This window comes from Solea senegalensis, unplaced genomic scaffold (assembly GCF_019176455.1).
Source record: "Solea senegalensis isolate Sse05_10M unplaced genomic scaffold, IFAPA_SoseM_1 scf7180000013919, whole genome shotgun sequence".
NCBI lineage: Eukaryota > Metazoa > Chordata > Actinopteri > Pleuronectiformes > Soleidae > Solea > Solea senegalensis.
Window position 1 is genome coordinate 1 of NW_025320916.1, and position 27235 is coordinate 27235.

The 27235-nt window shown below is 41.5% G+C and overlaps 2 protein-coding genes and 1 pseudogene across 3 annotated transcripts; all 3 read left to right on the plus strand.

Annotated features, from left to right (window-relative positions):
• The first annotated feature begins 6 nt into the window (after positions 1-6).
• Positions 7-8992, plus strand: LOC122760668 (lysosomal alpha-glucosidase-like). Of its 2 annotated transcripts, XM_044015812.1 has the most exons (19): positions 7-2200; positions 2359-2510; positions 2743-2908; positions 3290-3386; positions 3463-3582; positions 3726-3844; positions 3924-4055; positions 4309-4419; positions 4532-4645; positions 4824-4908; positions 5301-5418; positions 5678-5811; positions 6054-6205; positions 6436-6584; positions 6711-6852; positions 7025-7123; positions 8070-8234; positions 8359-8511; positions 8699-8992. In XM_044015812.1, exons 1-19 carry the CDS (start codon positions 1667-1669, stop codon positions 8762-8764), a joined length of 2808 nt encoding a protein of 935 aa, XP_043871747.1. In that variant the 5' UTR covers positions 7-1666; the 3' UTR covers positions 8765-8992. The 2 variants fall into 2 exon arrangements, with proteins under 2 accessions (XP_043871747.1, XP_043871748.1); XM_044015813.1 differs by lacking the exon at positions 8699-8992 and having other exon boundaries at positions 8122-8234; positions 8359-8431.
• Positions 8993-14880: 5888 nt separating this feature from the next.
• LOC122760667 lies at positions 14881-19994 on the plus strand (annotated as a pseudogene).
• Positions 19995-20533: 539 nt separating this feature from the next.
• LOC122760676 (lysosomal alpha-glucosidase-like) lies at positions 20534-26902 on the plus strand. Its single transcript, XM_044015815.1, has 16 exons — positions 20534-20565; positions 20678-20999; positions 21151-21302; positions 21589-21754; positions 22099-22195; positions 22286-22405; positions 22573-22691; positions 22741-22872; positions 24249-24359; positions 24472-24585; positions 24764-24848; positions 25224-25341; positions 25601-25734; positions 25924-26075; positions 26306-26418; positions 26790-26902. The coding sequence occupies exons 1-16, from the start codon at positions 20534-20536 to the stop codon at positions 26794-26796; spliced, it is 1974 nt and encodes a 657-aa protein (XP_043871750.1). The 3' UTR covers positions 26797-26902.
• The last annotated feature ends 333 nt before the right edge of the window (positions 26903-27235 follow it).

Genomic DNA, 27235 nt, shown 5'->3' on the forward strand with positions numbered 1-27235 from the left:
ACTGAATGTTCATATACAGTTGACATGATGGAGTTTGGATTTCCAGATGTAAAAATACAATTTTCTATCTTGTTTGTTCAATAGAAACTTTAATGTGTCCTTTTAGGTTTGTGTTTGAGCACATTAGCTCACACTAAGTCATTGATGTGTTCAAGGATACCATGTAGAATAGAATCGAAGGGAATTTGGAACAGAAAATATGTTTCTTGAAATTATAGGTTTCAGCAAAAGCTGTATTAAAAGCTGAAGAACACATTTTCTTATTTATATATTAGCAACTTTATTTATATTGATATTGAATGTATTTCATGAAAACTGTGTAACACCTTTCCCATGTTTCCCATGTCTATAAATTCTGCTTGGTGTGGTAGTACCATAAGAAGGTGTCTGGGTTCTTTTGGTGTGCTTCCATGCTTCCAATGGTGTGGCTTCCAATATGAATTGTATTGAGTTTTTTAAGCTTTGTAAATGCTAACAAATATAAATTGCCTTATGAAATACCCGACACGTATAATTTAAAAACAATACATTTTTTAACAAATTGTACATAAACAATAACAGGTGGGTTTTGAGGCGTTATAAATTGTATTATTAACCACAAAATGTCTCTTTAAGGGAAAAACAAAATAATAATGTTGTACAGAAGGCAGGGGGTCGGAGAAAACCACGTCAGACACAACACCCGAAGGAAGGAACACAGCAACCGCAACAGACTATGTTAACGAACCCACCTTTTTAAAACTGTAAATAGTAAACTGCATATCATGCATATCAGTTCATTTTCACATGTATTTATATTTTAAATGGTAAAGAAGTGAAACTGTTCTGTATGTTATTGTTTTAAAAATGGGACAAGTGGAGATATAACAGAAATAGAACTGAAGAGGACATTTCAAGGATGAGATCCTGGCACACCACTCTAAATGAATCAACAAAAGTAAGGAGTAAACATACAGGCAGTGGAACACTGCAAGGCACAGGAGACATTGAAGCACCTATTTACAGTTTTTGGACACTAAGATTATATCTGTTCTGCCCAAAGAAATGAAATTTGCACATTTACATTATAATTCTGTCAGAATGACAACATACTCATCATAATATAAGCTTCACATGATGGCAGAGGTTCCAGCTAGCAAAGTAGGCAACACATGTTTTGTCATTGTTTTGAGTGATTATTATTATTACTATATTGTATCTATATTTACTGACAGGCAGTCTCACAGCAGTGTATTTGAGCGTATTTTTGTCCCAGCGTGCTTACCGTACCTGTACTTTGCTATTGTAGTTTTCAAGTATTACGCAGACATGCGTAATATGTTATTTTATACAAATTGACGTTTTCGCAGCCTTTTGACAAAACGCCCTGTCTGTCACTGCTCCAGGTAAATAAGTTAAATTATTTACCAGGGTATAATTTAAGAGTTAAATTTTTAGCTCTGCACTGAGCTGTTTTGTAGCTAATCGCAAGCTAACAGCTAGTTCAGGTAAAGCCAGCTCATGAAGTGAGTCACTGAAAAGTAAAATGAGCGAAACAGCAAGTGTGGACGATTATGTAACCCCTATATTTGTGCCACTAACAGCTTAGTTTACGATTGACTAGTGTGTGTGCAGAGCTAAACTTCAGTGCTCACTGACCTGCCATTGTATCTGTGGTGATAGCAGAATGACTCTGTTGTCTAACTTTGTAGTAGCTGTTCTTGTCCTCATTGCATTTGCTTTGTCAAATTGTTTCTACATGAACAACTTGTCCGATCGTGAAACCAAACTGGTCAGGTATGTCCATGCCGAGCCAAACAAGAGCATAGCATATGAGAGGCTTGCCATTGCTAATCCAACTGAAACACACAATAAACCAAGTGAAAATCACCCTGAAAGTTTCAAAGAGACTACTAATTATAGAGATGACAAATGCACCATGGCCCCACAAAGTCGGTTTGACTGTGCCAGGGACAGGGTTCTCAGCAAGAGACAGTGTGAGGAGAGGGGTTGCTGTTATGCCCCTCTGCCCAACTCTGTTGGACCACCTTGGTGCTTCTACCCCAGTTTGTACCCTGGCTACAAACTGGGTCCCTTCACTCCTTCAAAACGAGGCCTGGCTGCCACTCTGACTCGTGCCAAGCCCTCATATCTGCCTAGAGACATCTCTACACTAAGACTGGAAATCATTGAGGAGACCACAGGCTGCTTGCACCTCATTGTGAGTGTCCAATACTATGTTGTTGTTTTTTTTCTCTGCTGCAACCATTCAAATAGATGTGATGAGGAAAGTACACGTTCCTGTATTTTGTATATTCAGCACCTGCAATCTACGTTGACTTCATGTGACAAAACTGAACTGATACATTCACCCTCAAGCTAAAGGACCCGTCCTCTCAGCGATATGAGGTCAAGCTCCCAGCTGATGTTCCCAAGAGCAGAGCAGATAAGTCCGATGTCCTTTACACCACCGAGTACCAGTCTGACCCATTTGGTTTCATAGTGCGACGTAAATCCAACGGACGCACGATGTGAGTACATTTCAGTTTTCATCTACATCTACATCACATGTACTCACACCTTATCTTGTGACATGTTGTGCTCTCATTTGTGGTTTTATAAAACGACGTTTGTGTGTTTTATTGTATGTGTATGTTTTATATTTATACTGAGGCAACATAACCTACATATGTAACAGTAAGTTGATATTATTATTTTTTACATGTTTGTTAATTATCTGTATGTCTTTCCCTCCTTTTTTAGTATAAACACCACTGTGGGACCTCTGCTTTTTGCTGACCAGTACTTGCAGTTGTCCACCACACTAGCCTCTTCCCTTGTGTCTGGCCTTGGGGAACATTACACCTCCCTCCTCCTGGACCTTAATTGGACTTCTCTTACTCTCTGGAACAGAGACATGGCACCTCATGTGAGTCTGTTGTAGAGAACACACAAGCCCAGAGTTGTGGGAGAACTCAAGCACAATATACACTGTACACATTTGTGAATACTATAACTATTGGCAAATTCAGGAGCATTTAACATTCATCCAGTCTCTGAAACCCAAATAGAGCAACATTTTTAATAATCTGAAAGGGAAACATGCAGTTGTTTTACATTCCAAAAAAATAAAATAGAAATCTTAATCCCTGGTCTAACATGTCAATGATCTAAATAGCTACCACTTGATGCCACACATGAAATAGTGCGTAACACACTTTTAAACTAAGTTGTCCACACTATATTTTTGTTGTTTTATACTTTCCCCCGTGTTGTGTATTCATGTTGTTGACGGTGTGTTTCTTTGCAGGCTCATGCTAACCTATATGGCTCCCACCCATTCTACATTGTACAGGAGGCTGATGGATTAGCACATGGAGTTTTCCTTCTCAACAGCAATGCAATTGGTACAGAACTATTGTTTTAATCAGATTTTCCACTGAATATTTTTAACTGTTACTGAATGCCTTAATGTGTCTGCAGAGGTGACGCTTCAGCCGACTCCTGCTCTCACGTGGGTGTCAACTGGAGGAATTCTGGACCTATACTTTTTTTTAGGTCCTGACCCTCAAAGTGTTATACGACAATACCTTCAGGTCATTGGTAAGGTACATCTTTTTAGTGTTGACACTGGTTACTACAGCTCCTTGTGTATATACCATATGAAAAATATTGTTTTAACATAGACACCTATAAAGAGTGAGTTAGATTCATTAATGTGTTTAGTATATTTTATTTATCCTAAGGCCGTCCCATGATGCCCCCCTATTGGTCCCTGGGATTTCATCTTTGCCGCTGGGGTTACACCACCACTAATACAACCCGCAAGGTTGCACAACGCATGCACAATGCCGACCTTCCATTGGTAAATGACATTTACAAGATAATTTCCTGATAAAGAAATGATCTTAGAAAATAGATCATCTCTTTTTTGTCACTTTCAGGATGTGCAGTGGAATGATTTGGATTATGCAGACAAGCGAAGGATTTTCACTTTTGATCCCTGGCGATTTGGTGACCTCTCAGAGATGGTGGAAGAATTCCATAGGAGAGGCATGAAGTACATCCTTATTCTGGTGCGATGTGTTTGAATTTCTTAGACCTCAACCTGAAGATTCAGATCCAACCATGAGTAAATGTTTCTGCATATTAATAATAAGGATAATAATAACAATAATAATAATAATAAAAAAGGTAAATGAATAAAAACAGACACATATCATCAGCTGTTTAACTGAAAATAAGCTATATGTAACAATGTATCTCCAGTAGATGGCAGCAAAAGCCTCTCAGCTTCTGACTGCTGTGCTCTGCTGGTTTCTGCCCCAGGACCCAGGGATCAGTAGCACTAGCCCCACTGGAACTTACCCTCCCTTTGATGATGGCCTGAAACGAGACGTCTTCATTAAAAATGTCACAGGACACATTTTGATCGGGAAGGTAAGACCCCTTTTTTTATATGTTGTTCCGCCTGTGTGATATGCATAGCATGTGTTTTACTGTTGACCTGTGTCCAGTTGGTTGGCAAACACATTCTTGTATGGTGTTCCAGGTTTGGCCTGGCCCTACAGCCTTCCCTGACTTCACCAACCCAGAGACCAGACAGTGGTGGGAAGACTGCATCAGAGGTTTTCATTCTAAAGTGCCTGTGGATGGACTGTGGATTGTGAGTGTGTACATACACACAGTGCACATGTTATTTAGACACCAATGATATGATTATAAAAAACAAAATGTCAAGAATGTGAAATCAGGTTGTCAGTTCTGGAATAATCTTAGTGGTTGTGTGTTTAGTTTGCTTTGCACCTAATTTATATTTTGTTTATCTCCAATGATCTATCCAGGATATGAATGAACCAGCCAATTTTGTCCAGGGCTCAATGGAGGGCTGTCCTCACACTGATCTTGAAGACCCGCCTTACACACCTAGTTAGTGTTTTAGTGTCACAGGTTATCAGCATCTGAAATCATAAAAAAACAATATTTTGTTTACATATGCTGTCAGTTGTGTTACGTTAAAAGTCCAGTGTGTAACAACCTATAAATTATGTGTTACTAACCAATAAATTATATAACAAATTTAGAACCAGCCCTTTACATGTACAGAGGGCCTTGCTTTACAGGGGTCTCCAACTTGGTTTGCAATGTTTCGACGGCAAACACTGTACTTTGTAGTCCCCATTAGATTAAACACATTCTTACATACTGGACCTTTCAAAGTACATACAGTACACAAATGCTCTGCAGATACATACCTGTTTCTTTGTTCTGAATGTTGCTTTGAATCATTGTCTCTGTGTTCCTGAATCTCATACAAACAGGAGTAGTCGGCGGGGAGTTGAACTCAGGAACTCTCTGCATGTCAGCTCAGCAGAGGCAATCCACTCACTACAACCTGCACAATATGTACGGACTGACAGAAGCATATGCCACAAACAGGTTGGAACCATGTTTACAGATTGAGTTCTTTAGGTGGTATGTTAGCAGATGAAGTCATAAGTAATCAAACGGAGGACAGTGGTTGTAGTTGTAGCTGTGAAACAACAATAAAAGGACAGACTTCCTTTGTGCAATTGCTAGATTTATTTCATTGGACCTTAATGTGGCACTGTGGAATATATGGATGTAGTTGTTGTTTGTCTTTTGTTATTTATTCTGTCTACTATATATTGATTGTGGGGTTGGTTGCTGCTCTCAGAGCTCTTGCAAAGGTACGAGGGAAGAGGCCTTTTGTCCTGTCTCGCTCCTCTTACTCTGGCATTGGACGCTTCTCTGGAGTGTGGACAGGTGATGTCAGGAGTGACTGGGAGCAGCTGCGATTCTCCATCCCTGGTGAGGAGATGAGCTGTAGTTTCCAAAACGTCCACAATAACAATCTTGTTTCAAAGTGGGTTTAGTTCTGTGGTAGTCTTTTTATGGACCTGCATATGGTTAAATGAAACATCCAGTCCAACAATGGAAATAATTATTTATATTTATATATATTTTATTATTATTACCATCATTTTTTTAAATGAAACGGATTATTTGATAAACAGTATTTCCATTGAGCTTTTGCTTTCGCTACCCCCCAGCTGTGCTGCAGTTTAGCTTGTTCGGGGTTCCTCTGGTGGGGGCGGACATCTGTGGATTTGAAGGCAACACCACTGAGGAACTGTGTGTGCGATGGATGCAGCTTGGGGCCTTTTACCCGTTTATGAGGAACCACAATGACAACTTCAATGCTGTGAGATCCAAACACTGTTTCTGTTGACTATATGTGTCTTTGTATTGATTCACTGAGTTAGTTCCATTTCTCATACTGTATGTGCTGTCACAGGGGTGGGGTGGGGTTATGATGGAGGTGAGGTCTGTCCTGCATGTTTAAAGCGAGTCTCTCTGTGTCATGTATCATGAGTAGTGGTTATAGTATCTCCTCCCATTGTCTGTGTGTTTTTGTGTGTCTGTGCCCGTTAGCCTCAGGAGCCATATGTATTTGAGCAGGAGGCTCAGGCTGCCATGCGGAGTGCACTGAACCTTCGTTACTCCCTTCTCCCTTTCCTCTACACACTCTTTCATCATGCACACACCTCCGCTGACACTGTGGCCAGGCCTCTCTTCATGGAGTATGTTTCATCATTTCATGTTGTCCTCTCTGCTTCCCCTCATACTTTTCTTGCTCTCTACTTTTCCTACATACTGTAAACAAAAATAATAAAGGGCATATTTGTGTATCCCTCCCTCCCTTTTAGGTTTCCCACTGACCCCAACTGTCAGACCATAGACCGGCAGTTCTTGTGGGGGAGTTCACTCCTCATTAGCCCAGTTTTGGAGCAAGGCTCAGTCAAGTTGACTGCCTACCTACCCTTTGGCATTTGGTACAACTTGCATAATGTGAGTGGCTCAATACAATTGTTTTTTTATACAGTATGTGCCATAAGCCAAAGTGTGACCAGATTTTGTTAACAGGTAAAGGCCAGCATGATTTTGTCTCCTGTGGTAACACATGATATTAGTATTAACTGCTTTCCCTGTGGGGTCTGCTCTACTGTCTTTTGCTCTCTAGGGTCAGCCTTTTTACAGTAAGGGTCAGTACCTGCTCCTGTCAGCCCCTCTGGACACTATCAACGTGCATGTGAGGGAGGGACACATTATCCCACAGCAGGTACGTGTCTGTGCTGACCACACAATCCAATTGTAACATTCAGTAGGAGACAAAATGTAGTTTGTGAATAGGGTTGGGTTCAAAAATCAAGTTTCGGATTCATTTAGATTTTCATTTAAAAGATCTGATATTTATTCATACAATCTTTAGATCAATCTTCTAATTTATTTCCTATATCCTCAGCACAAATCTCACAAGACTTGACCACGATAGTCTTGCATAAGAGAGACGAGTTGTTCATTATTTGTCATTTATGGTGTAGAACCAGAAATGCTTCCACACGCTGCTTTTCAGAAGCGTTGGTGTTTTGCTCCCACAGCAAACCCGCTACTGGACAACTTGGTAATCTCTTCAAACTGTGTAATGCTCTTCTAGATGAGATTTTTGACTTGGAACATGTTTTTAAGGTTCATGGTTTGAATTATCATCTACAATTGTAGTGTGGAGTTGCACTGTGTGGCCATATTAAATTAGCATTAATAAAACTACTTACTATGGTCCAGGGCTGGCTCTTGGCATAGGCGATATAGGCGGTCGCCTAGAGCGCCATCTGCTGGAGGGGCGCCTCGTGAAATTTTTTTTAATTTTTTTTTAAAACAATGAAAATAAAAGTGATTTTCTATTCCCAGCCGCCCTCATTTGTGTGTTCTCTCTTGAAAATAATAAATATTAACAAATGAATAAACAATAATGTTCCTAAAATGTGGTGCTGCTGAATCACATGACGGGTGACCTCAGGGTCAGAGCAGGATCAGAAAAACTGTTGTGTTTTCTGTTGAGTTCAAATTTAAATTAAATTTTCATTTGGCTGGTGTAGTGTAATGGTTTGTGGGGGGGGGCACCGGAGAGCAATCTCGCCTAGGGCACAAAATCAGGTAGAGCCGGCCCTGCTATGGACAATATAGTATTATGTTTTGTGTCTGATCTGTGTTTTTGATCCGTAAAGGATCCTGCTCTGACAACCACAGCCTCACGAAGAAACCCCTTCTTCCTGACAGTGGCACTGTCAGCAGGTGGCTGGGCCTGGGGAGACTTGTTCTGGGACGATGGGGACAGTCTTGATACCTACAAAATGCAAGATTATTGTTATGTCATCTTCACTGCTGGACAGGTAGGGAAGAGATGAGTAATGGGAATTTGCTCATCAAAAATCTATAAGCATATTTTGCATGTAAGCCCTGCTCTACTTGAGTCAAAAGTCAGTTACTAACTTACTGACTTCGGTTCCAAATCAGTCTCAGGTTGTGAGTGATCCTCTGATGCTGAATGGGGCCCTGGATGAACTGATGCTGGGAGGACTGCAGGTGTTTGGAGTGCCCTCACCTCCCCGCTATGTTTTGGCCAATGGGGAGAAAGTCAGTGATTTCACGTACCACAGCGACACCAAGGTGAATTCTCAGTGAAGACTTCCTTTGATAATTGTCCTTTACAGAAATGTGACGTATTTCTTTCGGGATGTGAGTGATTTGTCCTCTGTCATATCTCTCCATTAATAATGTCCTCTGTCTCTTCCTGGTATTTTTGTCTTCAAATTCATATTCTGTAATTCTGTGTAATGTGTGTCTATTTCCACAGGTCTTGACAATGACCAAGTTGACCTTGCCCATGGCAAAGGTTTTCACAGTCCAGTGGGCTCTCTGATGCAGCCAACATTGTCGTTAGATGGCTCTACGCACAGCTGCTTTTCTTTTACAGGCCGCATTTGCTCTGTCTTATATCCCTCTACAGCAGGTGTTGTGACAGTGTCACACCAACCACTGGATCAAGACAGTTCAATGACTTGTGAATGTATGCAATCTTATAACTATATATTTATAGTCCTTCACATTTTCTGAAATAGTGTTTCTGTGTTTTAGTTCCATTGTCAATAAAAACTGTTGAGAAAAAAAGTGCTCTAATTTGTTCGTATTTACTGATTTGCACAATTGCGCTATTTGTGTATCTATCAGATTGTTTTATATGTTTATTGTTCAGTGACTTAAACCTGTACGATGTTGCATCTGTATAGTAATTGATTCTTCAATTCTGAAGTATATCATATATAGGCTATATTTTTTATGTGCATTTTTTCAAAGGCTTTATTAAAGACACAAAAGGTCCATAGCACATAATTGACATCAAGTGTAATTATCAGAATTAAGGTTAGTATACCACCTTTCACAGAAATAAACTGCACAGTGCTTCTCAAGAATAAACTTGAACAGATAAAAGTCTCGATCTGCACAATCAAGTTGCTGGACATACACGAGGCTTATTACAAGAAGTGGGATAAGTGTAGCTTTCAAAATAAAAAGATTTGCGATGCATTCTTTAAAATTGCATTTTACTTTGAAAGGAATGGCCGGAAAAGTATGTGATGCTCTAAAGGGCAGATGGTGTGACGGGGGCAAACAGGACCACGCTATCCCACACCGGAGCTAAATCTTTGGAGAAACGACGCCGGTACGTGCTGCTCCGTCGCCGCCCGCCCGGTGACATGGATGTCCGACACCGTAGACTCCTGCAGCGGGGACTGAAGGTGAGAGCTCCGCTGTCTGGTCCCGTTTCTCTACACTGTGCTTGTTATTATTCATTCATTCCTGCTACTGGAACAGGTGTATGACTACGCGCCTCTTTGGCGCGAGGGGCATCTGTCATGGTTATCTTCTTTAGCAGCTAGCGAAAACAAACTTAAGTTGCAATTGGCGAGGGTTTCGGCCCCGACAGAGGCAGCTAAACTAAAATACTGATTGCTCGCAAGTAAATACACTTCTTTAAAACAACCCACAGCAGCAAAATGGACCAACGCTGTCTTTTACCAGCATTTATCCGAGGTAAGAACTGGTCATTTTGCGATTGGCTGTTGCAGTGTGACTTATATGCTACTGTAGTTTCAAAGCGATGTTTTTGCTTAATTAACCGACTCCAGAGGTTTGACTAGATGTTCTTTTGCCATGTGACTGGATAATAAATCAGTCCTCTGGGTCAAATTGTGTTTTCGGTTGTTTTTTTTCGTCATACCGAGATATTTCGATTGGCGAGTCAAAGTCAAAGTCAAGCGAGTCGAGTCATAGGCAAGCTGACCTGGCCGCTAGGGCTGTGCAATACTGCAAAATTTGGTATCGATCCTATACCAAATAAATACAGGGCCAGTATTACCGATACCAATACCGATACTTTTTACTACTACCACTTGTGTGTAGGGGAGAGCAATGTATCATAATTTATTATGTGAATGCATCATCAATAGGCAAATTTGACTAAAAACTTGAATTTTCATGATTATTTAATTATTTCTTAAGTTTTCCTTTAATTAATCATGTTTATGATGATAATAAAACACAGAACAAAGTTTTCAGGCAAATAAAAATACTACTATTAAGTAACACAGAAATATTGTTTACATGTTTCTGTTTTATTGAGCTTCTTCTCTCACTTACTTACTGACCTGCCTTGGAGAAAATGCTTTCTCAGGTATGTTGCAATTACTAAATAAAAATACTTTTATTAAGTGACTCAGAAATGTTTATAGAAAACTTAAAACTTAAATTTCCCTTTTGGGGTGGTAATCTGCATTTGCAATTAACAACATTGCAAACATCGCAGGTTGCAGTGGTTTGAGTTACAGCTGTAAAAAACCTCCAAACAGCGCTCCTCTTCAGCTCTGCCATCGCGCAGCCACAACAGTGCGCTGCTCCCCTCGCAGTGAATGAGTGAGTGTTGCGGGGGAGGGGGTTGGCAGCGGAGTAAACGGGAGGGGCTAATTGACCATGAGTGAAGTGAGAGAAGAGCGGTGTTGTACGGCCAGTCGGTCACTCTGTAAATGCCTGGAGTTGTACTTAAGAATCGATCTCATCACACAAGTATCAATCAATACCCGATACCAGCGTTAGTATCGATACTATCGATATTTTAGATCCATCCGCCCAGCCCTACTGGCCACCCTGCAAAGGTTAGGTTTCGGGTAGGACTAGGACTAGGCGTTAACTGGTTAAGGTTGGACTAATTTCTCACCTCAAATGATGTTGAAACTTTGTTCCGGGACACAAAAAAAATATTTATTTCAGATTTATATTTCTATTATTTGCTGCTATGCTCCGCCGGAATGTATTCTGGGATGCATGGCCATCCCAAGTACACTTAAGTCACCTCCGATGCATACTTGGTAAAAATGGGCGGAGCGAGAACACTTCCGGGTTTGAGAACCGTCCTCGCTGTTCGCTTACTTGAGAATTGGAACAGCACTTTGACTGAGGCTGATGACGTCAAAGTCAGCTTTATTGTCAATTGTCAAACAGTTAAGTGCACATGCACAACAGATGGACAGACATTTCCTAATACTAAAACTAAAATACTAAAACATATAAAATATAAAATATACACCGATATAGGATATAAATCAACAATACAAATAGTGCCAAAAAGGCAGATGTAAGGTAGATGTAATGGTAGTAGCATTCAAAAGATTATAAAGATATGTTTGTACTGTAAAAGTAAATAAATAACTAGCATTCAGAAAAAAAATATAAACAGTGTAATATATAGTATGTAAATAAATAACTGCCAGAAAAATCTAAACAGTATAAACAGTGTATGTAGCTTCCTGACAGCTTGGTGGATGAAGGTTTTTGTGAGTCTGGTGGAGGCTACTGCAATTCATGGCCTACATTCTATGTTTCCATTATTGAATTAGATTTTTCATTTTTAAATGGGTCTCAAATGTACAATTACTTGTAGCCTGCCATAGTTCTAAATAAATGAAAACCTAGGAATACAAATAACCTGTCTACTTCTGTGTATAAACATTCCTCCTCAACCATACAAGTCCTCCAATGACTGAACTATCTGGACCCTGGAGTAAAACACTTAACACAAATTATCTTTCTGAGTTCAAATACCATGATCATTTGCAAAGTAGGAAGCCAGTAGGAAGGATCTCTTACCCTGTTATGGACATTTAGCACAGTTTCTAAATAAAGCTTAACGCTGTAATTAAACCCTTAACCAACATATAGATTTATTCTTTGGCTTAATCTGGGATGTTTTACAGTATGGGCAAGTATGAATGAACAAAACACTTGAATGACCACACAGTCTTTTCTAAACTATTGCTGACATGGGATTGAAACTGTGTCACTGCTTCAGTCGTGCTCTTGAGAGGTTGTTATGGCTTCAGTTGTCCACCAGATGTCACCACCACTGAAGCGTTGAAGCTTTGTTGCAAGATTTGACACTAGTTAAAATGGAATTTATTAACAGTTTTGTTCTTTAGATAAAAGCTACCATGGACGCTTCGATGTCTTTGACGGCTATGATAGATAAAGGAATTGGAAGATGTGTACTGAAAATGATCTAGCAGTTGGATGGATGTGTCCGTTTAGAAGCTGTATTTTAAGTGTTGGTGCAACAAGGGAATATTTCTATGTGACGCTGATCCTCGAGTAGCTTGGATACATATAGATGGAAATGTAACTTGGATGTACGGTAAGTGGAAATAAATGTGCAAACCCTTCACACAACTCTATCTCGCCTTCGTGATTGATGAATTACAACAGTACCTACGAGTAAAGTGGCCATACGTCCGGATTTAGGCCGGACAGTCCGGAATTTAAATGCCTTGTCTGGCGTCTGGCACAGCCTTAAGCCGGACACTTATTTGTCCTCCTTTTTGGAGTTGCACCTGAACGCAACGCTGCATGTCGTCAAATGGTCTAAGACTTTAGTTTTAAAAAAAAAAGATTGGTTAAAAATGATTGGCTAAAAGCGGTGTCACTCAATTCTCTGATTTGAAAATGTAAACAAGCCGCCCCCTGTTCCCATGTGCTAGCTGTGTCACTCATGTGTTTATCATGCCGAAAAGAGGCAGTGCGTGATGGGAGTTGTTGTTGTTCATCTACATGAGCCAAAATTAAATTTCTCGGCCAAGAAGGCACTTGCTTCAAATATTATTTCACATTTCTGCTACATAGATAACCCAGTTTTAATATAAACTCATCTTTCCAATGGGGAAGTATGCCTTTAAGAAGCTGAAACAATCAGAAATCTTGTTTTAATAATGAAAAAAGCTTCAAACCAATTAGTTTAGCGATTGATTTAATAATCGATAGAGTCATTGTTTCAGCTCTAGATTTGACTGTACATTACTGAATAATAGATAATGCTGTACAGAAATGTTGAAGATTCAGTATGTTTGAGGTTTTTAGAAATTGTGTCACCATTACTGATTTTGACCAGCAGAGAGCAGTGTTTAGTTTGTTTTGTAGGGATCCTTAAAGGGGACATATTATACCCTATTTCCCCCATTAAAATAGTTCCCTGGTGTCCTAATGAACATGTCAGTGACATGCTTTGGTCAAAATACCATAAGGATGCAGAATCATAGTAGTTCAATAACCCTGCTAAACCCGCCCCTTTCAGAACGCTCGGTTTTCGTGCATGGTCCCTTTATATGCAAATGAGACACAGGCAAACACACACCCACTTCTTCCAGGGGGTTTCTGATTTGTCCTCTTTACAGCGCTTTACAGCTCTATTCGTCTCCCCCTCCCTCCACTAGTTCTCTGACAATATCAACATGGCAGCGTGCGCAGAAAACAGCGAGAGTGCCGTCACAGGAAGAGACGTCCTACATAAGGATCGAGCCGAACACTGCCGAACTGTAAATCAGTTAAAAACACTTATGAACAGAACTGCTGATCGCCACCGGCGCGCTGAATAAACTGTATGTTGCTGTATCAGCTCCGGAGACCTCACCACCGCTGACCAGCTCCGGTGCTCCGGCGAGCTGGCGATCAGCGGTGCTGCACTCTCTGTGTCACCGCTGATAGCCAGCGGCAGTTTAGGCAGATCGCCGCTCGCCGCTGGCGATCAGCGGTGACACAGAGAGTGCAGCACCGCTGATCGCCAGCTCGCCGGAGCACTGGAGCTGGTCAGCGGTGGTGAGGTCTCCGGAGCACAGTCTCCGGTCTGATACAGCAACATACAGTTTATTCAGCGATCGTCAGTGGCGAGCTGCATAAACAGCTGCTTTATGTGATTGTATCAGACTGAGTCTATGCTCCGGTCATGGAGGACGTACTGAACAAATATGTTTAATTAGGACGTGTCAGAATGGTCAGTTATGAGCTCTTTGTGATCTTTTCTTAACAATTTGTGTGTTTGTACATCGGTGAAATACGTCCCCTGAGTAAATACGGCGACCGCTGGCCGCAGTCTGATGCGAAGTGGTGCGAACACACGTTTGCTGACTTTGTCCGGCACATTAGCTTCATATATAAAATCCTCTGTAAAACAGTGCTCCACTGTGCAGCCACCAACAGCACACTTGTCCCTCCGCGTTGACATAATACCGCTCTTCCTCCCTCGCCTGCACTCTCGCAGGAACAAGGTGGAGCTAAGGTGGAGCTTGCGAAGTAAACGTACTGGTGGGGCGGTAACATTCGCGGTGAAATGCGCATGCTGACGTCACAAGCGCAGGGAATTCAACATCGAGCGTTTTATCGCCTATACTTACACTAAGCGGAACCACCAAAACATGAATGAGTATTGTTTTTCCACACTTTGGCGACTGGTAGGGCCCCCAGAGTCCCAAATATCAATATTGAAATGGTTAAAAAGTTGATTTTGCATAATATGTCCCCTTTAATATGTTAACATATATTATTTATATTTGCCTCTATCAGATTTTATTAAGGAATGTATGTGTGTGAACCAAAAAGGAGAAAAAATGAACAAAATCTATCTGTGGTTTCAGAAATTTCAATCATCATATAACTAAACATTTTCTTTTACAGGTGGTCGTTGACAAGTAAATTAATGTTGTTGATGTGATGAAAGGAGAAAGGACACGATGGGTGAGTGGATTTTTTTTTGTTTTTTTTTGTAATTTAATGTGAACTGATCTCTTTTAAAAAGGTAACATTTACTGTAAATGTGCACCAGCACAGCATACAACATTTATACATGGAGCATTTCAGCAACTTTTAACTCACTTGATGTCATTTGTAACAGACCACAACAAATAAAAACATGTCAACAGCTTGAATAGTGTTAGGGCCAATGGAAAGAGATGAGTTTTAAAAAAAAAGACAGAAGAGAGGCCTGTCTAATGTGCACAGGTTTATGGGCCTCACCAGCAAATACATGGTCCCCTCTGAGGTCCCCTCTAAAAATGAACTATTGTCTCGCTTTAAATAATCCACTTTTATTCAATGTCATTATATTGGCAAATGAAAGACATGTTTTTAAATGTGGAGAACATAATCTCTGATTCTGTCATTTATGAATAAACCAAGATCTTTTTTCCCTCATCCAGCTGACAATCTTATGCAGTCACCCGAGAACTGGACTGAATCTCAAGTGAGCACCTGGCTACGAACACTTTGTGTAAAAGAACAATACATAAAGAAGCTCTTTGAAGAAGAAGTAAATGGACTAGTCCTTCTTACACTTGATGAGGACTCCTTGATGACAAAGATTGGCATGAAATTCAGCAGAATGCAAAGCCTACCCGTTCTAAAAAAACTAGGCTGCAGCAGAAAAACAATTCAAAATCACTTCATTGTCTCGCTTCAAGTGAAGTTCCTTCTGGACAGGTACATGCAAGAGATAAGTGTGCCTCAGAAGAAAGTCAAACCCCCCAACAACAGTGCATATTGACTTCAAAGGAAGACTGCAAACCACGGCCATTTGATCAAGAAGGCATTGATTTCATATACGTAAAGCACAGAGTTCTGCAACCTGAATCGGGAGCTTTTGATTTGATCTCTCCCTGCCATGAATTCAAATCTTTTGCTATAGCTGCTGAATTGGATCGCACAAGACTGCAAGCTAAGTTTGCCAAAGAGGTTCTAAAATTTGCAACTGGTTGTATGAATATCCGATCAAACGGCACAATACATTTCGGTGTGATGGACAGCAAGGAGGATACAGGATATGTGCATGGTGAGATAGTTGGCATCCCAATAAAAGACAAAGACATTTATGTGGATGCTTTGGACTACATTGAAAAGTGTTTCCCAACTGACAAAGAGCATGCGCGCCATTGTGTGCGCCCACCAAGGTTCTTTGAGGTTATGGATCGAGAAAGTACAGCAAAAAACTATGTGGTGGAGGTTGACATTGTGCCTTCAGTCAACATTGTTAAGGGCAAGGTTTATGCAGTTCTTTTGCCAAACTTCAATGAGGCAGCAAACAAAGTACAATATGAGAAAAAAGCAATTCTGCGAAGGGTAGGTTCCAAAACAGAGCCAGTGAGTGACAGTGATTTCAGTGATTTCTTTCAGAGAGTCAAAGAACGGGATGCTCAAAGAGAAGAGGCAGAGAAAACTCAAGTACTCAGTACTCCATTCTGCCAAGACCTTGGGAGGAAACTCACAATGCTAATAACGAGTGGGAAGAAGTTCATTGAAAATGATAAATGGTTCATATTCATTACAAACAAATTCAAACCTGATGACCTTTCTAACATTGAGTGGCTGCTTAATATGAAGATCTTATCTGTGTTTGATTTTGACCCAGATTCAAAGATATCAGGCCTTTGCAGCAAATACCTTGAGCATCATGCTGCAAACATGCATTCTCTGCAGAGCTATAGGATCTCCAGAGACCGACGCATCAAATGATTCACAGAAAAATTGCACCTGTTTGAACAAACTAGCTGGCTCTTCTGCAATGGCCGTTCTGGCTTTAAAGCAAATGAAACTCCTTGTGATGAAATGACTTGGATCAAGACAAGAATGACCCTTTTAATGGAGTATGTGTCTTTGATTTGTAAACATATCTTGCCAAAAGGGTCATTACAGGTCATTTTTCTTCTCACTTCACCGATAGAGAAACCTCTCTTGCACACCTTTTATGGGTTTTTCACAGACATGCAAGGCCACACAGATATCATCTGCATCTGTGAATCAGAAACAAACTTCCAGAGGTGGCAAGGTTTTGCAGAGGAGTTATGTGAAACAGAAACTGTGAACAATTTCAGTGTAGTTGGAATGAAAATGAGTCACATTAATGCAACTATGCAAATGATACAACCAGTAAAAGCCTGTGCTAAAAAACACTTGCCAGTCTTTGTGAAAGGGACATGTCTTCTTGAAACAAACAAAGAGGAACATATGGCTTCTCTGGAAATACTGACAGTCAACCATTGTGACGACACAAGCAAAGACTTCATTAATGAGGAGAAGGCAAATATTGAACACCAGTTTTACCGTGGTGGTAGGGTGACATGGATGAACTTTTGGCTCGCTGAGCACAAGTATGTTGGAGAGCTAATCGAACGAGACGCTTATCAGGATGTCTCCAAGCTCCTCATGGATGTTTTGAAATGTAACGTAGATCAGACCCCAGTTACTTCTATAAACATCTACCATCACCCAGGAAGTGGTGGAAGTACCGTGGCAAGGCAAGTGTTGTGGCAGAACAGGAAAGAACTAAGATGTGCAGTTGTGAAGCCTTCATACTCAGTTACTGATGTTACACAACATGCAGTTGGTCTAAGAGAATATGAAGAAAAAGATCCACAAAGTTGTCTTCCAGTGTTGCTCCTAATTGAAGACTCTGACAAAGACTACCTTGATGATCTCAAAAATGAGCTCCAGGTTGCAATCAGTAGCAGACAAATCCAGCATGAAACACTATGTTTCATTTTGTTGAGCTGTAGGCGATCCCATGATCCAGAGAGTAGATGCAAAGAGTCTGCTTTACAGAATGTATCTGTCACTCATAAACTGTCTCCTGAAGAGAAGAAGAAGTTTGCTGGAAAACGACAGTTGCTTGAAAAACAGTATGAGCATCAGTTCATCTCGACATTTGTTTTGATAAATGAAGGGTTTCATAATGATTCTGTGCAAAACGTTGTGACACATTTGCTTCAAGGCATTGACCTTCAGTCTACTGCCACTCTCCTCATTCAGTACGTAGCACTGCTGAACACTTATGTTTCTAACTCTTTCATCTCTCAGTCCCACTGCAAAGCTTTGCTAACCTTACAAGTGCACATGGAAAGGTTTCGACGGCAAGAGTTTGCAAGATCACTCGGTGAACAGGCCAAACTTGTCTTCTTGCATCTTAGCGATGACAAGACCAAGATTAAATCCATCAGAATAATTCACCCACTCATTGCAAAGGAAATTTTCCAACAACTCCTTGGAAGCCAACACAGCAGTTTGGCAAAGAAATTGCTCTGTGACGATTTGCTTTTTGAGCACAGATTTGGAAATGAAGAATATCTGTCATTTTTGAGAGCACTTTTCATCAGGAGATCCAGAATAAGCAGAGGAGATGAATGTGATACTTTATTCTCTCCTCTGATTGAACATGTGCAAGAAAAGGAGGGAGGCCCTGACAAAGCAATAGAGTTACTCAAGGAAGCTTTTGAACGTTTTCATAAAGATCCATTCGTTGCCCAACAACTTGCTCGTCTTCTTCATACTCATGAAAAGTTTGAAGAGGCAACATACTGGGCAGAGACTGCAGCTAAACAGCTTCCCAACAACTCGTACATACTTGCCACAAAAGGGCAGGTGTACAAAAAATGGTTCCAATTCAAATGGAAAGCCATTGAAAACGGCTGTGCACCAATCACAGCCCAAAACACAACTGATGCTGTGGAGACTGCACTGAATGCCCTGCAGTGTTTTCAAGAATGTGAGAGAGCAGCTGATGCAGAGATGAAAAATGTAAACAGTTCAGGATATTTTTCTGAAGTTGAAGTTGGAATCAGCCTGCTCAAATTGATCTTTTCATTACAAGAGTTTGCAAAAGGAGCTAAAGGCCATTCAACATGTAGAGAGTATCTGTTAACAGATTACATACCAGAACATGTCTTAGATGCCTGGGAACCATTTCATGGTCGTTTGAAAAAGCTTCACAAGACATTGACTGATTCCTTGGAATGGATTTCAGAGGACCTCAGTTTCTTCCAGACAGATGTAGGTGAAGATGAAGAAGAGATTCCTGAAAGTCCTGAAGAGAAGATAAGCCATCCACTGAAGTGGTTGACCAAAATATCTTCTGACTATGGGAAGTACTTCAGTGAAGTTTCCTCTGCAGAAATTCATCAACCAGGGCAATCAATCCCTACCAATCTCACTCCTTTACAAAAACACATGATCATCTATCAACTTGGTGGTGGTAACATAACTTCCATCTTGTCCAAACTAACTGAACAGAGTGATGCCGTGCGTATTTTAGAGACCATAGTATCTCTTTACCCCAGCAGTCCACGAAAGGCAAAACTTGAACAGAGGGATATTGTGAACTACATTGTGACCCACATTACCCTGAACTGCTTGTCACCACAGGCTTCAAAGGTTGCTCCTTTTAAAGATCTACAGGCCCTCTGTCCTCAGTTCCCAGGTGATAAAAAGAAATGTTTGCCAGGTGCACTGTTCCTGCTTACCTTACTATTCTGGCCAGAGGATAAGGACACAAACCATGAGAGAGAAAACAAATATGGAATTGTCCAGTCAGCTGTAGAGCACATGGAAAAATGCTACTGTACCAAGAGGAATGACATTCCTCAAAGAAAGAGAAGGTTTTACACCCATTTTCTTCTGGGACATGGAAATGGATTGGATAAATTTGTCCACAAGAGAAAGTTTTACAGCGTCACAAAGGTGTTCTCGGTCTCTGAAAAACGCCTGAAGTGGTTTAGTGGTGAAGCATGGGAGAAGCCTGAGATTGCTGAAAAGTTAAAACGCATTTTTGGTTGGACTGAAGATGAAGTGGTTTACCTCGAGGGCCCTCAGAAAAAGAAATTCAGCATATTGCCTCTTAACATGCATTCAGTGCCACACAGCAATAAAAACGTCACATTCTATCTGGGTTTCACCTTCAGGGGTCCTGTTGCCTACAACATTACTGTAAAGGAATAGTTCATCTTTGAACAGTGGACCTGACATTGTTGACGCACCGGCTTAGTATCCACTATGGCTGAACATTTAATCGTAATTTCATACTAATCGCAATACAGCCTGTAAATGAAAACTTTGAAGCACATGGTATGATATCAGCTTCCGCACTTGCTTGCAATTTGAGCAACAGAGGCAGGTTAGAATAACCTTTTTAGAATTTTAGAGTTAGAGTTAGCTCTGCACTGAGCTGTTTTGTAGGTAATTGCAAGCGACCAGCTAGTTCAGGTAAAGCCAGCTCCTGAAGTGAGTCACTGAATAGTACTTTGTCATTAATAAAATGAGCAAAACAGCAAGTGTGGATGATTATGTAACCCATATAATCATCACAGCGTTTGTGCCACTAACAGCTTAGTTTACAATTGACTAGTGTGTGTGTGCAGAGCTAAACTTCAGTGCTCACTGACCTGCCATTGTATCTGTGGTGATAGCAGAATGACTCTGTTGTCTAACTTTGTAGTAGCTGCTCTCGTCCTCATTGCATTTGCTTTGTCAAATTGTGTCAAATTGTTTCTACATGAACCACTTATCCGAAACCAAGCTGGTCAGGTGTGTCCATGCCGAGCCAAACGAGAGCATAGCATATGAGACGCTTGCCATTGCTAATCCAACTGAAACACACAATAAACCCGTGATTTCAAGTGAAAGTCACCCTTAAAAGTTTCAAAGGGACTACTAATTATAGAGACGACAAATGCACCATGGCCCCACAAAGTCGGTTTGACTGTGCCAGGGACAGGGTTCTCAGCAAGAGACAGTGTGAGGAGAGGGGTTGCTGTTATGCCCCTCTGGCCAACTCTGTTGGACCACCTTGGTGCTTCTACCCCAGTTTGTACCCTGGCTACAAACTGGGTCCCTTGACTCCTTCAAAGCGAGGCCTGGCTGCCACTCTGACTCGTGCCAAGCCCTCATATCTGCCTAGAGACATCTCTACACTAAGACTGGAAATCATTGAGGAGACCACAGGCTGCTTGCACCTCATTGTGAGTGTCAAAACTATGTTGATGTTTTTTTTCTCTGCTGCAACCATTCAAATAGATGTGATGAGGAAAGTACACGTTCCTGTATTTTGTATATTCAGCACCTGCAATCTACTTTGACTTCATGTGACAAAACTGAACTGATACATTCAAGCTGAAGGACCCGTCCTCTCAGCGATATGAGGTCAAGCTCGCAGCTGATGATCCCAAGAGCAGAGCAGATAACTCCGATGTCCTTTACACCACCGAGTACCAGTCTGACCCATTTGGTTTCATAGTGCGACGTAAATCCAATGGACGCACGATGTGAGTACATTTCAGTTTTCATCTACATCACATCACATGTACTCACAGCTTGTTGCTCCAAATGCTCCTCAAAGACTGTTTCCATATTGTAATTTTAGTACCTTTGACGTATCTTGTAACATATTGCGGCCTCATTTGTAGCTTTATAAAACTACATCTGTGTGTTTTATTGTATGTGTATGTTTTATATTTATATTGAGGCAACATAACCTACATATGTAACAGTAAATAGATACTTCTTTTTACACGTTGTTAATTCTCTGTATGTCTTTCCCTCCTTTTTTAGTATAAACACCACTGTGGGACCTCTGCTTTTTGCTGACCAGTACTTGCAGTTGTCCACCACACTAGCCTCTTCCCTTGTGTCTGGCCTTGGGGAACATTACACCTGCCTCCTCCTAGACCTTAACTGGACTTCTCTTACTCTCTGGAACAGAGACATGGCACCTCATGTGAGTCTGTTGTAGAGAACACACAAGCCCCGAGTTGTGGGAGAACTCAAGCACAATATACACTGTCACAATATACACTGTACACATTTGTGAATACTATAACTATTGGCAAATTCAGGAGCATTTAACATTCATCCAGTCTCTGAAACCCAAATAGAGCAACATTTTTAATAATCTGAAAGGGAAATCCCTGGTCTAACATGTCAATGATCTAAATAGCTACCACTTGATGCCACACATGAAATGGTGTGTAACACACTTTTAAACTAAGTTTAATATTTTTGTTGTTTTATACTGTTCCCCCTGTTGTGTATTCAAGTTGTTGACGGTGTGTTTCTTTGCAGGCTCATGCTAACCTATATGGCTCCCACCCATTCTACATTGTACAGGAGGCTGATGGATTAGCACATGGAGTTTTCCTTCTCAACAGCAATGCAATTGGTACAGAACTATTGCTTCAATAAGATTTTACACTGAATATTTTTTCCTATCATATACAAACTGTTACTGAATGCCTTAATGTGTCTCCACAGGTGACGCTTCAGCCGACTCCTGCTCTCACCTGGGTGTCAACTGGAAGAATTCTGGACCTATACTTTTTTTTAGGTCCTGACCCTCAAAGTGTTATACGACAGTACCTTCAGGTCATTGGTAAGGTACATCTTTTTAGTGTTGACACTGGCTACTACAGCTCCTTGTGTATATACCATAAGAAAAATATTGTTTTAACAGAGAAAATGATATAGGAGTCCAGAAGCACACCTATAAAGAGTGAGTTAGATTCATTAATGTGTTCAGTATATCTTATTTATCCTAAGGCCGTCCCATGATGCCCCCCTATTGGTCCCTGGGATTTCATCTTTGCCGCTGGGGTTACACCACCACTAATACAACCCGCAAGGTTGCACAACGCATGCACAATGCCAACCTTCCATTGGTAAATGACATTTACAAGATCATTTACAATCTATTTTTGTCACTATCAGGATGTGCAGTGGAATGATTTGGATTACGCAGACAAGCGAAGGATTTTCACTTTTGATCCCTGGCGATTTGGTGACCTCCCAGAGATGGTGGAAGAATTCCATAGGAGAGGCATGAAGTACATCCTTATTCTGGTGCAATGTGTTTGAATGTCTTAGACCTCAACCTGAAGATCCAGATCCAACCATGAGTAAATGTTTCTGCATAAGAAGCGTCCTGAGTCCCCTGTTTTTCACCCTGATGACCCACGACTGTCGTCCCAGGTACAAACATCCTAAAATATGTGGACGACACAACAGTTGTGGGCCTCATTCAGGACGACAACGAACTGGCCTACAGAGAGGAAGTGCGACATCTGGTGGACTGGTGCAGGGTGAACAACCTGCTCCTGAATGTTGACAAGACAAAAGAGATCATTGTCGACTTCAAGATCCCGTCCCAGCCATACACCACTTCTCAATAATGGCACAGCGGTGGAGGTCATCAGCAGTACCAAGTTCCTGGGAGTTCACATCACAGACAACCTCAGCTGGACACTTCACACCACCTCCCTGGTGAAGAAAGCCCAGCAGTGCCTACACTTCCTGCGACAGATGAGAAGGGTGTCTCTCCCCCCTCCCATCCTCTCCACCTTCTACAGAGGGACCATCGAGAGCCTGCTGACCAGTGGCATCTCCGTCTGGTCTGGGAGCTGCATGGCCTCCGACTGGAAGTCTCTGCAGAGGGTGGTGAGATCAGCGGAGAAGATCATTGGGACTCCACTCCCACCCATCCAGGACATTGCACACAAGCGCTGCCTAACCAGGGCTCTGCCACCCCCAGCACTCTCGCCTTGCAGCGAGAAGACCCGGGTTCGAGCCCCGGTTGGAACAAGGGCCTTTCTGCATGGAGTTTGCATGTTCTCCCCGTGTGTGCGTGGGTTCTCTCCGGGTACTCCGGCTTCCTCCCACAGTTCAAAAACATGCAATGTGGGGAATAGGTGAATTGGACACTCTAAATTGACCGTAGGAGTGAGTGTGAGAGTGAATGGTTGTTTGTCTCTATCTGTGTGTGGCCCTGCGATGGACTGGCGAACTGTCCAGGGTGTACCCCGCCTATCGCCCGATGTAGCTGAGATTGGCACAGCACCCCCCTCGACCCTCTGGTGGAGGATAAAGCGGTTAGATGATGACTGACTGACTGACCCCTACCCCCCCGACACGATATGTGCCATATTTAACTGTTATTTGTTCTGCTGCTTATAGATTTCATTACTGTTTTTGTTGTTTTTTTCTGCACTACTTTTATATATATTTATATACAAAAACACTTGTGTTGGTTTTTTATCTGCTTGCCAAGCAACGTAATTTCGTTGCCAGTTTTCACTGCTGTGTTTTCTGTGCAATGACAATAAAAGGAAGTCTAAGCTGTTTAACTGAAAATAAGCAATTATGTGACAATGTATTTCTAGTAGATGGCAGCAAAAGCCTCTCAGCTTCTGACTGCTGTGCTCTGCTGGCTTCTGCCCCAGGACCCAGGGATCAGTAGCACTAGCCCCACTGAAACTTACCCTCCCTTTGATGATGGCCTGAAACGAGACGTCTTCATTAAAAATGTCACAGGACACATTTTGATCGGGAAGGTAAGACCCCTTTTTTTATATGTTGTTCCGCTTGTGTGAAATGCAAAGCATGTGTTTTACTGTTGACCTGTGTCCAGTTGGTTGGCAAACACATTCTTGTATGGTGTTCCAGGTTTGGCCTGGCCCTACAGCCTTCCCTGACTTCACCAACCCAGAGACCAGACAGTGGTGGGAAGACTGCATCAGAGGTTTTCATTCTAAAGTGCCTGTGGATGGACTGTGGATTGTGAGTGTGTACAGACACACAGTGCACATGTTATTTAGACACCAATGATATGATTAAAACATAAGATGTCAAGAATGTGTGAAATCAGGTTGTCAGTTCTGGAATATTCTTAGTGGTTGTGTGTTTAGTTTGCTTTGCACCTAATTTATATTTTGTTTATCTCCAATGCTCCATCCAGGATATGAATGAACCAGCCAATTTTGTCCAGGGCTCAATGGAGGGCTGTCCTCACACTGATCTTGAAGACCCGCCTTACACACCTAGTTAGTGTTTTGTTTACATATGCTGTCCAGTGGTCCAGTGTGTAACATTTAGCAGAGTTTATTAGCTGAAATCAAATACACTCTCCATAAGTATGTTTTTATAAGTTACTAACCAATAAATTATATAACACATTTAGAATCAGTCCTTTACATGTACAGAGGGCCATTGCTTTACAGGGGTCTCCAACTTGCTTTGCAATGTTTTGACGGCAAACACTGTACTTTGTAGTCCCCATTAGATTAAACACATTCTTACATACTGGACCTTTCAAAGTACATACAGTACACAACTGCTCTGCAGATACATACCTGTTTCATTGTTCTGAATGTTGCTTTGAATCATTGTCTCTGTGTTCCTGAATCTCATACAAACAGGAGTAGTCGGCGGGGAGTTGAACTCGGGAACTCTCTGCATGTCAGCTCAGCGGAGGCAATCCACTCACTACAACCTGCACAATATGTACGGACTGACAGAAGCATATGCCACAAACAGGTTGGAACCATGTTTACAGATTGAGTTCTTTAGGTGGTATGTTAGCAGATGAAGTCATAAGTAATCAAACGGAGGACAGTAGTTGTAGTTGTAGCTGTGAAACAACAATAAAAGGACAGACTTCCTTTGTGCAATTGCTAGATTTATTTCATTGGACCTTAATGTGGCACTGTGGAATATATGGATGTAGTTGTTGTTTGTCTTTTGTTATTTATTCTGTCTACTATATATTGATTGTGGGGTTGGTTGCTGCTCTCAGAGCTCTTGCAAAGGTACGAGGGAAGAGGCCTTTTGTCCTGTCTCGCTCCTCTTACTCTGGCATCGGACGCTTCTCTGGAGTGTGGACAGGTGATGTCAGGAGTGACTGGGAGCAGCTGCGATTCTCCATCCCTGGTGAGGAGATGAGCTGTAGTTTCCAAAACGTCCACAGCCTGAAATACTATAACAATCTTGTTTAAAGTGCGTTTAGTTCTGTGGTAGTCTTTTTATGGACCTGCATATGGTTAAATGAAATTTTTTAAATGAAAAGAATTATTTGATATACAGTATTTCCACTGAACTTTTGCTTTCGCTACCCCCCAGCTGTGCTGCAGTTTAGCCTGTTCGGGGTTCCTCTGGTGGGCGCGGACATCTGTGGATTTGAAGGCAACACCACTGAGGAACTGTGTGTACGATGGATGCAGCTTGGGGCCTTTTACCCGTTTATGAGGGACCACAATGACAACTTCAATGCTGTGAGATCCAAACACTGTTTCTGTTGACTCTATGTGTCTTTGTATTGATTCACTGAGTTAGTTCCACTTCTCATACTGTATGTGCTGTCACAGGGGTGGGGTGGGGTTATGATGGAGGTGAGGTCTGCCCTGCATGTTTAAAGCGAGTCCCTCTGTGTCATGTATCATGAGTAGTGGTTATAGTATCTCCTCCCATTGTCTGTGTGTTTTTGTGTGTCTGTGCCCGTCAGCCTCAGGAGCCATACGTATTTGGGCAGGAGGCTCAGGCTGCCATGCGGAGTGCACTGAACCTCTCAAACACCCGTTCTTCTGGAGCCTTGAGAAGGAGCTGCAGTTCTTTCAGGTACCTTCTTTCAGGTCTTTTTTTCTTTTTTCTTTTTTAAATGTATCTGACAGTGTCCCTGCCATAATGTGTTTTAAACCATATCCAATAATTTTCTGCATAAATGCATCTTATTTCAATTTAATCAGGACTGTCTGTTTTGAGCTGTATAAAGAGCTGATTCTTCAGATCTATGTCTGCAAATGTTCGTAACCTCATTGTTAGGAACTGACTTAGTCCATACGGTCAAATATGACCCTACATAACTTCAATACTTTTTCACTTGTTTCAAGACTATGTGACTATGCATTTACTATGAGATTAAGACTATCGGCTGCCTGTTTAGCTGATCAGGTGAAATTCACACTCTGTGTCTTTGTGTTTGCTTGCAGGATGTAAGTGACAGAATAGAAAAAGAACCACTGGACCAGACAGCTGGACAGAGGAGGGAGGGCTGTTGTCAAGGGGGACTGGAGAGAGCACATCACAGTACCACTGCAGACAGGTATGAGACTATGGAGGATGGTAAATGGCAAATCTATACATAAGTCAATACAGAAATAAATGAATAAATAAATACAGATTTTACACTCAGTCTAAAGCAGGGTTGATGTGATGATTCAGATGTATGGATGAATCCTTCAGCTTTCCACAACAGCGTGTCATTGCTGCTGCGAAGTGCACTAAATTAAACTGTAAAAATGTTCATTGAGTGATCAGAATAATCGGTTGTCAGTAACAAACTCACACTCGTGTGCGGGAGGAACCAGCGCATTGCTAGTGGAGACGCTCTGTATGTTCTTGCTGCAAGAGGAATGCACTGACCAACTGAGGAGTG